At 44.2% G+C, this 15,406-nt stretch overlaps 1 protein-coding gene across 1 annotated transcript in view; it reads left to right on the top strand.

Annotated features, from left to right (window-relative positions):
• LOC120050922 (homeobox protein cut-like 2) overlaps positions 1–15,406 on the top strand; it is a 107,078-nt gene that overhangs the window by 55,078 nt on the left and 36,594 nt on the right. Inside the window, exon 4 of the mRNA XM_038997456.1 lies at positions 12,949–13,027. Within this exon, the coding sequence (XP_038853384.1) occupies positions 12,949–13,027 (79 nt within the window). The remainder of the gene's footprint in view (positions 1–12,948; positions 13,028–15,406) is intronic.

The following is a 15,406-nucleotide window of genomic DNA, read 5'->3' on the forward strand; positions in this document are numbered from 1 at the left end:
CACACGCATTCTCAAATGAACATTCACATTCATGTTTGGTTTCCTTGAATAGACTCGATCTAGGTCTATACTAACAGCATATTTGATACACACAAGCACAGGCTTCAGTAGCATCATCCTCAAATCCTCTGTAGGTTACAAGACAGAGAAAAGCTCTCTCTCTCTCCCTGTATTTCTCTGAAGTAACTTGAATCATGGCCCTGAACAGCTCACGTTAATGTCTTAAGACACTGTACAAAATTGCCTTGTTTATGCCTGTAATGTAACCTGTCTGTTCCAGTGTCGCTCATTCCCAGTGAAACCGGCAACGGTGGCAGCCGAGTCTGGAGTGAATTTGCCGGGCGACTACCTGGGAAACAACAGTCATTAATTATGTAAAAGTCTTCTCACAATGGGAGCAGAGAGCAGCATACAACTGCAGCTCTGGCTCCTATTAGAGTCACTGTACTCTACAATAAAGCCCTGCTGCCTGGGAGGGATTATCAACCTCCTCAACAACCAGCACCCCTTGACCCCTGACACACACACACACACACACACACACACACACACACACACACACACACACACACACACACACACACACTGGTATGTCCTGGTATGTTTAGCTGGGGATGAGAATGAGATGAGTCTGTGCTGTCTCCCTCTCCTAACAACCCCATCATTCACTGCTCTACTCTACGGTTCCCGTTATTTGTTTTGTTTTTGTTCTGCAATTGCCTGTTTTCCGGCATCCTCGAAAAACAATAGGTGAAAGAGAAAAACCTGACAGGACAAATGATATATCTTACCAGTGGGGAAGGGAAGGGACTGTTTCATTGCTGATGGTGCTGTCATAAGTAGCCCTGTTCATAGGAAGTAGTCATTTTGTTCACATGCTGAATTAAGACCCATCTCCCCCAGTGGACATCACTACTGACAGCTGATAGTGGATGTCCTTTCTTCTTTCAAGTTGGTCACTATTACAACCAGTTTTGGAACACAAAAGGCCTGAATTCAATGTCACCAATCTGTCTACAGACACTTGGCATCAGATGATGGCTGTTTAGAGTTGTGCTTTCCGTTGTCCTTACTGTTTACTGTAAGCAGCAAGCATTTGGTTTCATCTCTGTCAGCTGTGCCTCTGAACCCCCATTCAGCACTCGTTCATCAGATGCTCTCTTTTGAGCATCCGGTCGGGCTGTATCACCCGACCGGATCATCAACTGCACCGTCCGCAACCGCAGGGCTCTCCAGAGGGTGGTGCGGTCAGCCCAACGCATCACCGGGGCCACGCTGTCTGCCCTCCAGGACATCTACAACCCCCGGTGTCACAGGAAGGCCAAGAAGATCATCAAGGACCTCAGCCACCCGAGCCATGGCCAGTTCACCCCGCTACCATCTAGAAGATGGAGACCGTACAGGTGCATCAAAGCTGGGACTGAGAGACTGAAAAACAGCTTATATCTCCAGGCCATTAGACTATTAAATAGTCGGCCTCCGCCCTGTACCCTGACCTGATCTTTAGTCACTGTTACTAGCCGGCTACCACCCGGTATTCAACCCTGCACCTTAGAGATTGAACACTGGTCACTTTAATAATGTTTACATACTGTTCTACCCACTTCATATGTACACTACCATTCAAAAGTTTGGGGTCACTTAGAAATGTCCTTGTTTTTGAAAGAAAATTGATCAGAAATACAATGTAGACATTGTTAATGTTGTATATGACTATTATAGCTGGAAACAGCTGATATTTTTAATGGAATATCTATCCGAGGCCCATTATCAGCAACCATCACTCCTGTGTTTCAATGGCACGTTGTGTTAGCTAATCGAAGTTTATCATTTTAAAAGGCTAATTGATCATTAGAAAACCCTTTTGCGATTATGTTAGCATAGCTGAAAACTGCTGTTCTGATTAAAGAAGCAATAAAACTGGCCTTCTTTAGACTAGTTGAGTATCTGGAGCATCAGCATTTGTGGATTCGATTACAGGCTCAAAATGGCCAGAAACAAAGACCTTTCTTCTGAAACTCATCAGTCAATTCAAATCATTGTTTATTTGTCACGTGCGCCGAATACAACAGGTGTAGACCTTACAGTAATCTTTTCCTTTTTATTGGCCAGTCTGAGATATTGCTTTTTATTTGCAACTCTGCCTAGAAGGCCTGCATTCCGGAGTCGCCTCTTCACTGTTGACGTTGAGACTGGTGTTTTGCGGGTACTATTTAATGAAGCTGCCAGGTGAGGACTTGTGATATTAGGAAGGTGTTCTTAATGTTTTGTACACTGTGTATATTTATATTCCAGACTCTGACGTTGCTCATTCTAATATTTATATATTTCTTAATTCCTTTTAATTTTGGGGATTTGTATGTATTGTGTATTATTGCGCTGTCAGGTATTACTGCACTGCTGGAGCTAGAAACATAAGCATTTCGCTACCCCCACGATAACATCTACAAAATATGTGTACGCTCCCAATACATTTGATTTGATGCAGGTTTGGCATGATGTTCCTCTATAGTGAAACAAAGGCTGACACCTGTAATTAATTAGGCTATTATGCATTCTGCAATGATAATTGCTTCACTGGAAAGTCACCAGCCTTCTGAGAGGGAGAGAGAGGAATGGTGGCTGGAGAATGCTATCCATCAAGAACACTCTCTCTTTCTCTCTGTCTCAGTCTCGCCCGCGCTGTCTCACCTTGACATGGTGTAGGCCAGGTGGAGAGGTACATTGTCTTCGTATGTCTAAGGGGGAGATATGCTGCTGTGCCTCCCTCTGCCAAGCATGTGCCATTGGTGGGTGCCAGGCTCCACTACTGGCCTCAAGCTGGCATACCCATGCCTTCTCCTCTGCTGTGGCTTTGTCCATGGGGCCGTCTAGGAATGGGAGCAGTCCCTTTGTCTTCATCTCTCCTCTCTCTCCTCACACCTCTCTCCTCTCTCCTCACACCTCTCATCTCTCCTCACACCTCTCCACTCTTTTCTTCCCCACTACAGTATTCTCTGGCAATGCTGCACTGTCCCTGTCCTAACGATATTTCATATGATACACTCCTCTTTCCACTCTCTCTCCCTATAGCTCCGTTCTCGGTACATCCTACTCTCTCTCCTGTCATGTCACTATAGATTTGTGACTCCTCTTCAGCAGACACACGTTTTTCAACCTTTTAGGTCACTCAGCATTTCAAACATTTAGAATCTCTTGTCTCAAAACTAAAGGATCCTGTCTTTTGAACTACAAAGACTTTCACAGAAGATTTATTTTCCTTTATTTGTCTTACTCCCTCTCTCTGTCTTGACTTTCCGGTGACTTTGAGGTGTTAAGCAGAGGTTTATGTTGGGTTTTGTCGTGTGGGTGGGTGGAGCTGCTGGCTGGCTCTGTCTGTCTGTTCTACTGTGATGGGGGTGGTGGTGCTGGGAGGACCGAGCCTACTAGACTCTTGCAGGATGGCAGAGCCAAATAGGGCTTTGATCTGAGTTTAATGCCTCACACTGTTCGGTCTGACATGGAGCTCACCATGCCATGTCCATCAGGATTACTCTACTCTACCTTGATTTGCTGGAGATCTGCTCACCGCTCTGCCTGCGTCATTTCTCTCTCTCTCTCTCATGTCTCTGTCTAAATCTCTGTGTGTGTCAGTCTTTGCACTATAGCTACTATAGTTATTTTTCACAAATGTAGTGTCCATCCCCTTTTATTGATTTATTCCCCTTGTTGTTTGATTGGATTGAATGTATTGATTGAGATGATTGATTTCTTTATAATTGATTGGTTAGAGTTATTGCTTGGTTTGGTATTGATTGTGTAGATTGAAATTATTGATTTGTTTGTTATTGATTAGTTAGATTAATGATATTGATTGGCTCAAAGATCATTGTGACCGCAGAACATCACAAAATGACCTTAGATGTTAGGATGATAGTGTGGTCAGGTTGAGTGGATGAGTCTGGTCTGGTCAGCCTTGGTGCCTTGGCTCTATTCTCCCATGGGGATGGCAGGGCACCAGTCTGCTGAGGGAGAGCGCTGACGGCGTCTGTGTGCTGGGAGCGTAACAGGAGGAGTGACAGGAGCTGCTGATTGGAATTGACGTGGGGACGGGATGTGTGTCAGGCCACTGACTGCTCCTCTCACTGGGGACCTGGAGACGGACTCAGCCTCAGCCTCAACCTCATCCTCAGCCACCATTCCACCACTCAGAGAGGGGTGTCACCCAGAATAAATCCCCTGCAAATACAGAGGTGGAAGTGTGTGTGTGTGTGTGTGTGTGTGCACACACGTCTGTCTCTGTGTCTGTGTGACTGTCTGAGTGTGCAAATATCTGTGTGTGTGTGATTGTGTCCTCCCCCTCCTTTAAGCAACTTGAACCAGTGTGGGTGTGTATGACAGTGTGATGTCCCTCTCCTCTACCCACTCATCAGTCACTCAACACCAGTTCATCCCTTCTCTCTTCTCTAAACACTCAAGGAAAACAAGCACGGATGACAGTGGTTGTAGCTTCACCAGCATTGTAGCAGTAGCTATATTTACCTATAGCTCCCACTCTCACTCTCGTCACCCAGAGAATGGTGTTGTCCATAAGGACAACCCATCCCTGTCTCACCCCACGGTCCTGTGACTTGCTGCATTATGTTGTGGTGGAATTCCCAGTGTGTTGTTTTAATAGGTATGAAGCCTGACTGGGGCTGTGGTGACACTGTCAGCTCCTGGGCTGTGGTGACACTGTCAGCTCCTGGGCTGTGGTGACACTGTCAGCTCCTGGGCTGTGCTGGGTCTCGGTGAGCAGCACAGAGCGGTACAAAAGACCAACTGCCATGATTGTGCGCTGACCTTTGCATCATGGGCAGATGACAGGTAATTTAGAGGCCTCTGGGATTAAGGCAACCATACAGTCCCTGTCCCTTATATACACACTGCTTCTCTCACCCACCAGCAGCAATAATCTTACCAACACACACACATGTGCGCACACACAAACGTGCACACACACACACACACACACACACACACACACACACACACACACAGACACAGACACACACACACACACACAGACACACACAGACACACACCTAACACCCCCACCGCCCTCACACATTCTAATCACCTGCATCATCACACACCCCGTCCTCAAACACCCAAATCACAGGAGGTGGAAAGCTGGTAAGGCTGAGGGGGAAAAATATGCTTTAGAGTGATAATTGCATAATCACCAGTTGTGATAATTGTAATTGATGACTGCATAATTGCTAATTGCAGTCTTTATGGGAACCTGTCTTTCACTCTCTCTATCTTTGTCTGTAGTTCAGTGCCTGTCTCTGTCTATCTCTTCCCTCCACTTCTTTATCTTACACTCATCTTTTTGCCATAACTTATTCTTCTCTTCTCACATGCGTGCACACACACATGCACAGAGACTCACACATCGACCATGTGTTCCACTATAAGTATCCTCCTAGGCCTCAGTAAGAATTTCCCAGCAGTGCTATCCCAGAGACAGCAGCAGTAGCCTGCCCACACGGACTGATCCTCTGTGAAGAATTATGGTCCACTTCTAACAGGTTTCCCCTCTCTCTGTCTCTCTCTTTTTCTCTAGTGTTCTCTCTCTCTCTCTCTCTCTCTCTCTCTCTCTCTCTCTCTCTCTCTCTCTCTCTCTCTCTCTCTCTCTCTCTCTCTCTCTCTCTCTCTCTCTCTCTCTCTCTCTCTCTCTCTCTCGTATTCACCCTCTCTCTCGCTTTCTTTCTCAATTCAATTTACGGGCTTTGTTGGCATGGGAAACATGTTTACATTACCAAAGCAAGTGAAATAGATAATAAATAAAAATGGAATAAACAATAAAAAAATGAACAGTAAACTTTACACTCACAAAAGTTCCAAAAGAATAAAGACATTTCAAATGTCATATTATGTGCAAATAGTTCAAGTATAAAAGGGAAATAAATAAACATAAATATGGATTGTATTTACAATGGTGTTTGTTTTTAACTGGTTGCCCTTGTGGCAACAGATCACAAATCTTGCTGCTGTGATGGCACACTGTGGTATTGCACCCAATAGATATGGGAGTTTATCAAAATTGAGTTTGTTTTTTCAAATTCTTTGTGGGTCTATGTAATCTGAGGGAGATATGCGTCCCTAATATGGTCATACATTTGGCAGGAGGTTAGGAAGTGCAGCTCAGTTTCCACCTCATTTTGTGGGCAGTGTGCACATAGCCTTTCTTTTCTTGAGAGCCAGGTCTCCCTACGGCGGCCTGTCTCAATAGCAAGGCTATGCTCACTGAGTCTGTACATAGTCAAAGCTTTCCTTAAGTTTGGGTCAGTCACAGTGGTCAGGTATTTTGCCACTGTGTACTCCTCTCTGTTTAGGCCCAAGTAGCATTCTAGTTTGCTTGTTTTTTTGTTAATTCTTTCCAATGTGTCAAGTAATTATCTTTTTGTTTTCTCATGTTTTGGTTGGGTCTAATTGTGTTGCTGTCCTGGGGGTCTGTGGGGTCTGTTTGTGTTTGCGAACAGAGCCCCAGCACCAGCTTGCTTAGGGGACTTCTCCAGGTCCATCTCTTTGTAGGTGATGGCTTTGTTATGGAAGGTTTGAGAATTGCTTCTTTTTAGGTGGTTGTATAATTTAATGGCTCTTTTCTGGATTTTAATAATTAGCAGGTAACGGTCTAAATCTGCTCTGCATGCATTATTTGGTGTTTTACGTTGTACACTAAGTCATGCCACATTGAGCCAAAAGCTTTTTTTTATATCAACAAAGCATGAGAAGACTGCCTTTGTTTTGATTTGTTTGTTTGTCAATTAGGGTGTGCATGGTGAATACGTGGTCTGTCGTACGATAATTTGGTAAAAAGCCAATTTGACATTTGCTCAGTACATTGTTTTAACTGAGGAAATGTACGAGTCTGCTGTTAATGATAATGCAGAGGATTTTCCCAAGGTTGCTGTTGACACATATCCCACAGTAGTTATTGGGGTCAAATTTGTTTCCACTTTTTGTGGATTGGGGTGATCAGTCCTTCGTTCCAAATATTGGGGAAGATGTCAGAGCTTTGGATGATGTTAAAGAGTTTACATATAGTCAATTGGAATTTATGGTCTGTATATTTTACCATTTCATTTAGGATACCATCAACACCACAGGCCTTTTTGGGTTGGAGGGTTTGTATTTTGTCCTGTAGTTCATTTCAATGTAATTGGAGAATCCAGTGAGTTCTGGTAGTCTTTTTTGTTTGTTTGTACTTTTACCCCTTTTTCTCCACAATTGGTAGTTACAGTCTTGTCCCATCGCCGCAACTCCCCATGGTCACGGGAGAGGCGAAGGTTGTGAGCCATGCGTCCTCCGAAACACGATCCTGCCAAGCCGCACTGCTTCTTGACACACTGCTCGCTTAACTCGGAAGCCAGCCGCACCAATGTGTCGGAGGAAAGACTGTCCAGCTGGTGACCAAGTTATCTTGCAGGTGCCTGGCCAGCCACATTGAGTCGCTAAAGCGCAATGGGACATGGAAATCCCGGCCGGCCAAACCCTCCCCAAACCGGACGATCCCAGTCACAGTAGGCTATAACACATCCTGGGATCGAACCTGGGTCTTTAGTGATGCCTCAAGCACGGCGAAGGAGTGCCTTAGACCGCTGTGCCACTCGTGAGGCCCCTTCTGGTAGTCTTTAATAGTTGATTCTAAGATTTGTATTTGATCATGTATTTTTGGTTTTTGTTATACGGCCAAAACGATTGGTGAAGTGATTTATCCATACATCTCTATTTTGGATAGATAACTCTTCGTGTTGTTGTTTGTTTAGTGTTTTCCAATTTTCCCAGAAGTGGTTAGTCTATGGATTCTTCAATTACATTGAGCTGATTTCTGACGTGCTGTTCCTTCTTTTTCCGTAGTGTCTCTCTCTCTTGCTCTGTCTCTTGCTTTCACTCTCTCTTGCTTTCTCACTGTCTCGCTCTCTCTCTGCACTGGGTGTTTGTTTAGTTCTTGTAAAGTTAACCTTCATCACATCCCTTTCAGAGAAGCCATAGGACACCCATCTCTGCAGCACTCCACCAATCAGGCCTTTATGGTAGAGTGGTCAGACGGAAGCCACTCCTCAGTAAAAGGCACATGACAACCCACTTTGAGTTTGCCAAAAGGCACCTCAGACCATGAGAAAGAAGATTCTCTGGTCTGTTGAAACCAAGATTGAACTCTTTGGCTTGAATGCCAAGCGTCATGTCTAGCGGAAACCTGGCACCATCCCTACGGTGAAGCATGATGGTGGAAGCATCATGCGTGGGGATGTTTTTCAGTGGCAGGGACTGGGAGACTAGTCAGAATCAAGGGAAATATGAACTGAGCAAAGTACAGAGAGATCCTTGATGAAAACCTACTCTAGAGCACTAAGGACCTCAGACTGTGGCAAAGGTTCACCTTCCAACAGGACAATGACCCTAAGCACACAGCTTTGACATCGCAGGAGTGGCTTCAGGATAAGTCTCAATGGCCTTGAGTGGCCCAACCAGAGCCCAGACTTGAACCCGATTTGAACATCTCTGGAGAGACTTGAAAATAGCTGTGCAGCGACGCTCCCCATCCAACCTGACAGAGAAGAATGGGAGAAACTCCCCAAATACAGGTGTGCCAAGCTTGTAGTGTCATACCCTAGAAGACTCGATGCTGTAATCGCTGCCAAAGGTGCTTCAACAAAGTACTGAGTAAAGGGTCTGAATACTTATGTAAATGTGATATTTCAGTTTTTATTTTTAATACGTTTGCAAAAATGTATAAAAACCTGTTGCTTTGTCATCATGGGGTATTGCGTGTGGATTGATGAGGAAAAAAACTATTTTATACATTTTAGAATAAGGCTGTAATGTAACAAAATGCGGAAAAAGTCAAGGGGTCTGAATACTTTCCGAATCCACTGTACATTTAGATACATTGTACCATACTACTATACTTACTGAAACATACATAATCTATGCTATACCTCTCCATTGTGTATGCGGCAGGTAGCCTAGTAGCTAAGAGTACCTGGGCCAGTAACTGAAAGGGCGCTGGTTGGAATCCCCGAGCTGACTAGGTGAAAAATTGGTCGACGTGCCCGTGAGCAAGGCACTTAACCCTAATAGCTTCTGTATGTCACTCTGGATAAGAGTGTCTGCTAAATGAGTGGAAGAGTCTCTCAGATCAGACAACATTATACACCATATCTCCGAGGTGCTTTGATGAAACATGCATGAGAGCATCAGCTGTTCCGGACAACTGTCCTGTCACGCTCTCCGCAGCAGATGTGAGTAAGACCTTTAAACAGGTCAACATTCACAAGGTCGCAGGGCCAGACGGATAACCAGGACGTGTACTCCAAGCATGCGCTGACCAACTGGCAAGTGTCTTCACTGACATTTTCAACATTTCCCTGTCTGAGTCTGTAATAGTAACATGTTTCAAGCAGACCGGCATAGTCCCTGTGCCCAAGAACACTAAGGTAACCTGCTAAATGACTACCGACACGTAGCACTCACATCTGTAGCCATGAAATACTTTGAAAGGCTTGTCATGGCTCACATCAACACCATTATCCCAGAAACCCTAGACCCACTCCAATTTGCATACCGCCCCAACAGATCCACAGATGATGCAATCTTTATTACACTCCTCACATCCCTTTCACACCTGAATAACAGGAACACCTATGTGAGAATGCTATTCATTGACTACAGCTCAGCATTCAACACCATAGTGCCCTCAAAGCTCATCACTAAGCTAAGGACCCTGGGACTAAACACCTCCCTCTGCAACTGGATCCTGGACTTCCTGATGGGCCACCCCCATGTGGTAAGGGTAGTTAACAACACATCCACCACGCTGATCCTCAACACCGGAGCCCCTCAGGGGTGCGTGCTCAGTCCCTTCCTGTACTCCCTGTTCACTCATGACTGCACGGCCAGGTACGACTCCAACACCATCATTAAGTTTGCAGATGACACAACAGTGGTAGGCCTGATCACCGACAACGATGAGACAGCCTATAGGGAGGAGGTCAGAGACCTGACCATGTGGTGCAAGGACAACAACCTCTCCCTCAACATGATCAAGACAAAGAAGATGATTGTGGACTACAGGAAAAGGAGGACCGAGCACGCCCTCATTCTCATCGACAGGGCTGTAGTGGACCAGGTTGTGAGCTTCAAGTTCCTTGGTGTCCACATCACCAACAAACTAACATGGTCCAAGCACACCAAGACCTTCGTGAAGAGGGCACCACGAAACCTATTCCCCCTCAGGAGACTGAAAAGATTTGGCATGGGTCCTCAGATCCTCAATAGGTTTTACAGCTGCACCATCGAGAGCATCCTGACGGGTTGCATCACTCCCTGGTATGGCAACTGTTTGGCCTCCGACCGCAAGGCACTACAGAGGGTAGTGTGTACGGCCCAGTACATCACCGGGGCCAAGCTTCCTGCCATCCAGGACCTCTATACCAGGTGGTGTCAGAGGAAGGGCCTAAAAATTGTCGAAGACTCCAGCCACGCTAGTCATAGACTGTTCTCTCTGCTACCGCACGGCAAACGGTACCGGAGTGCCAAGTCTAGGTCCAAGAGGCTTCTTAACAGCTTCTACCCCCAAGCATAAGACTCCTGAACATCTAATCAAATGGCTACCCAGACTATTTGCATCCCCCCCCCCCCCCCCCCCCCCCCTACGCTGCTCTCTGTTATTATTACTTTAATAACTCTACCTACATGTACATATTACCTCAATTGCCTCGACACCGGTGCCCGCGCACATTGACTCTGTACCGGTACCCCCTGTATATAGCCCCGCTATTGTTATTTACTGCAGCTCTTTTAGTTATTTGTTATTCTTATCTCTTACTTTTTTTTTGGGGGGGGGGGGATTTTCTTGAACTGCATTGTTGGTTAAGGGCTTGTAAGTAAGTATTTCACTGTAAGGTCTACACCTGTTGTATTTGGCGCATGTGACAAATAAAATTTGATTTGATGGTAGTGGCAGCATACCGAGTTTGCTAACGTGAGGAGGCATCAGGCATGTGATAGATGTCTACTCTAGCAGCTGCAGACAGGTTAATGGTGTGATTGTGGAGGTAATCTCCATGTTCTCTCGTTAAAGGATGATGAAGGGCCAGGAAAATGGATCCTGTTGCATTCACAGGTCCTGTGCTTTTTACATTTGCAGTTCAGGGCCCTGTTTGATGGATTCATCAATGCATTGACACAGTTGACAGTCAATGAGCTCACCATGGCATCATTCACAATGGGACAGTAGCCTTCGTCTTTGTTAATGCATCTCATTGACAGGGAGACAAAGGGCTTTTGACATTTAGAAACAGCTGGCAAGTAGCCTATACATATGTGAATAATGTTAATATCTACCGATTCTTCTTTACTGAGGGTGGATCGGTTTACAGGCACACACATCACACTACATTTCGTAGTTTGGATTTTGGATTGTTTTGGGATTTTCGAGTCACAGTCACACATGCGTGTATACATGTTTTGTATAGAGAGGCCACTTATTTTATACGTGTGAAGTCTATTTGCTGAACCAACAACGCAGAGGAAGAGAGGGAGAGAGAGAGAGAGTAGAGGAGTCGGCTGAGAGCTGCAGACTATTACATCTGTATTGATTGGGCTCCAGCTTTTCCATGAACTCCGAGTGGGAGTGATGGGAGGGATTTGCTTGATCTTTATGATATTTCTTTAAACATGATGCTGTCGTTATGCCTCTCCAGGGAGGACACAAGCCATTTCCAGTAAATCAAGGGCTCTTTGTCTCTCTCTGTTTTCCACAGTTGTTATTTATAAGCCTCTAAACAGTTTCTTCACCATTCTCATAAGTGTTTTCAGTCAGTGTTCCACAATAATATTGTTGAGCTGAAGATAGACCATTAAAGAACGTCTCAGACGTAACCATACACTTGGCCCCTTCAATAGAAGTCATTGTGTCTGATCAGATCAAAACTATAACACTGACAGGAATTCTATAGACAATAGATGGAAATAATTAGCTTTCAGTCTGCTCTTGGACTGGAGGGACATTTGGAGTGGATCTGATGTAATATTTCAGAGTTGCTAAACTACAGATGGAGGATCTTAATTTGAGCATGTTTGCTACAGCAGGAAAAGAATCCTGCAGCAACAGGAAAAGTGGTTTGTAATTAATCAACATTTTTGTAGGGGTTGATTACATTTTCCGTTGGGGCAAATCAAGTCTGAAATTTCCATGTGGAAATTGCAAACTCTAAGAGCTTTTTTAAAACTCAAACGCTCTACAAGTTTGCATTTACTTCCTCTCAGCAACAAAAGAGTAATCAAATTAAGATCCTACATCTATAAGACTTTCAGCCAATGACATCCTCCGACAACAGGGCTGCTGGTGTATTATAGGAGCTGTGAGGACTGTAACCCATATATCCACCAGGGCAGGTGCCCTCTCCATGGGGCCAGGTGGCGCCTAATTCCCTTCTTTGTCCCTCCTAATGAATTGTTAATTGGTTTGCATCACCCGTGGAGTGGAGAATAGCAGGAGGGTCTGGGTGCTGGTGTGATGGAGGTCACAGACGCTGACATGCCTCATAGAGCACACCAGCACCTGCGTTTTAACAGGACAAATGTCACCTCACTACACACTGCAGTGCTGGGGTTTAAGAGGCCAAATATCAGCTTGCAGTATTACCTCAGAACCTTGTTCACATAATTCAGCACACAAACCCCATCAAAATGTCATGTTGGGGATTAACTTCTACAGATGGATCATTGTGGCTTTGTTTCTGTCTGACTCATTTGAACAATTACTTTATATGCTGGCTGTTTACGTCAAAACAGTGCAGAATGCATTTAAATGTAGATTGTCTGTGTGTATGGGTCAATAAATGTCCATTCAGTACAGGTGTAGTATTGATGCCTGAGTGTCACCCTGACGGCTGTGTCCTGTCCTGTTCTCTCTAGGTGGTTGCTCTGAACAAGCGCAGTAAGGAGGCAGAGTCTGCATTCCTGGGAATCTACAAGCAGCTTATCGAAGCCCCAGGTGAGTCTCCCACCTGGAACAGAGCTACACACACACATCACATCACAACACAGTCACAGATACAGACAACATACATTACTCATGTAACAGCCCTCCCATAGGGGATCACTCTTCCCACACCAAGCCCAAGTCAGCATCATTAGGTCAACCACAGAGTTTCTAAACCAAGAGGCGCAACATCGCGAGACTTCCGGGAACGCTTGCGAAACAGACAAAGCAGACCAGGCTGTGGTTTGGGGTTTGAGAAGTAAATGAGAGAAGTGAAAAACTATTCCTTAATTGTTCATTTTCTCAATATAAAGGCACAACCTAGATTCAAGCCAATGTCTTAAGTAGTTGAACATGTGACAAACTGACACATTTTTGTAAAAAAAAAACATATTGAAGGAGGGCCTTTGATTTGACGGCCTGCACATGCGCAGTTCTGCGCGAGACAACCGTTAGACTCAATGATTCATATATACAGTACACTAGATGACTGATGGGGGCCACTGTGTTAAGCCGCCACGCCTCCATCTTGGCACTCCCTCACCATTGTAAAAAATATTTTGGAAGCTATAGAAAAGCATTTATTATTGTCTACATTCGTTTCTGCCATGTTTATTCTATTACAGACAACTTAATGCATACTTTTAAATTATATTATGTGAGCTAAACATACAAATAAAAAATTATAAATACTTTAGGGAAAATTTATATTTTTTTATTACTAATGATACTGCCCCCACTACAACAACAACAAAATACTTAAATACATGTAATTTTGTCCTTGAAACAGTGAAATCCGCAAAACACCAGTCTCAACGGCAACAGTGAAGAGGCGCCTCTGGGATGCAGGCCTTCTAGGCAGAGTTGCAAAGAAAAAGCCATATCTCAGACTGGCCAATAAAAATAAAAGATTAAGATGGGCAAAAGAACACAGATACTGGACAGAGGAACTCTGCCTAGAAGGCCAGCATCCCGGAGTCGCCTCTTCACTGTTGACGTTGAGACTGGTGTTTTGCGGATACTATTTAATGAAGCTGCCAGTTGAGGACTTGTGAGGCGTCTGTTTCTCAAACTAGACACTCTAATGTACTTGTCCTCTTGCTCAGTTGTGCACCGGGGCCTCCCACTCCTCTTTCTATTCTGGTTAGAGACAGTTTGCACTGTTCTGTGAAGGGAGTAGTACACAGCGTTGTACGAGATCTTCAGTTTCTTGGCAATTTCTCACATGGAATAGCCTTCATTTCTCAGAACAAGAATAGACTGACAAGTTTCAGAAGAAAGGTCTTTGTTTCTGGCCATTTTGAGCCTGTAATCAAACCGACAAATGCTGATGCTCCATATACTCAACTAGTCTGAAGAAGGTCACTTTTATTGCTTCTTTAATCTGAACAACAGTTTTCAGCTGTGCTAACATAATTGCAAAAGTGTTTTCTAATGATCAATTAGCCTTTTAAAATGATAAACTTGGATTAGCTAACACATTGTGCCATTGGAACACAGGAGTGATGGTTGCTGATAATGGGCCTTTGTACGCCTATGTAGATATTCCATTACAAAATCAGCCGTTTCCAGCTACAATAGGCATTTACAACATTAACAATGTCTACACTGTATTTCTGATAAATTTTGATATTTTAATGGACAAAAAAAGTGCTTTTCTTTCAAAAACAAGGATATTTCTAAGTGACCCCAAACTTTTGAACGGTAGTGTATGTTGAAGCGGTTTGTCATGCTTGGAGTCTTCAAAGATTTGGCAAAAATTGTGTGACATAAAACACTACCTTTCTTTCTTACATTTATGATACTGTTTGTCGTTGTACCATATACTAAGCATTTAACAATTTAATTGCACATTGAACTTGATCCTGTAAAATTCCTGGATATTGCTGTTGTACACTTTTTTTTTTTTTTTGGTATGGAGATTTCGGAATTGTACTGTACCTCTTAACATTTCGTATCTTGTTAGGGGTGTGTACGGGAGGCGAAGTCAGGTGCAGGAGAGCAGAGTGTAGTAAACAGGCGCACTTTAATTCCGGTCCAAAAATGACAGCAAAAAACACGGAACATAACAAAAGTATGGTGCCTGACAATATCCACATAACAATAAACAATTACACACAAAGACATGGAGGGGAATAGAGGACTAAATACATGCAGTGTGATTATGGAATGAAATCCAGGTGTGTATGGAACAAGACAAAACAAATGGACATATGAGAAATGGAGCGGCGATGGCTAGAAAGCCGGTGACGCCGATCGCCGATCGCCGAACGCCGCCCGACATCGGCGGAAGTCGTGACATATCTCACTATCTTATGGTGTGAAAACAGTTGTCATGGGCACACATCCAAAATAATTATGTGGTTGCAAAATCGAATACTTTTAACAGAA

The sequence above is a fragment of the Salvelinus namaycush genome, chromosome 1 (genome assembly GCF_016432855.1).
Source record: "Salvelinus namaycush isolate Seneca chromosome 1, SaNama_1.0, whole genome shotgun sequence".
Classification (NCBI taxonomy): Eukaryota; Metazoa; Chordata; class Actinopteri; order Salmoniformes; family Salmonidae; genus Salvelinus; species Salvelinus namaycush.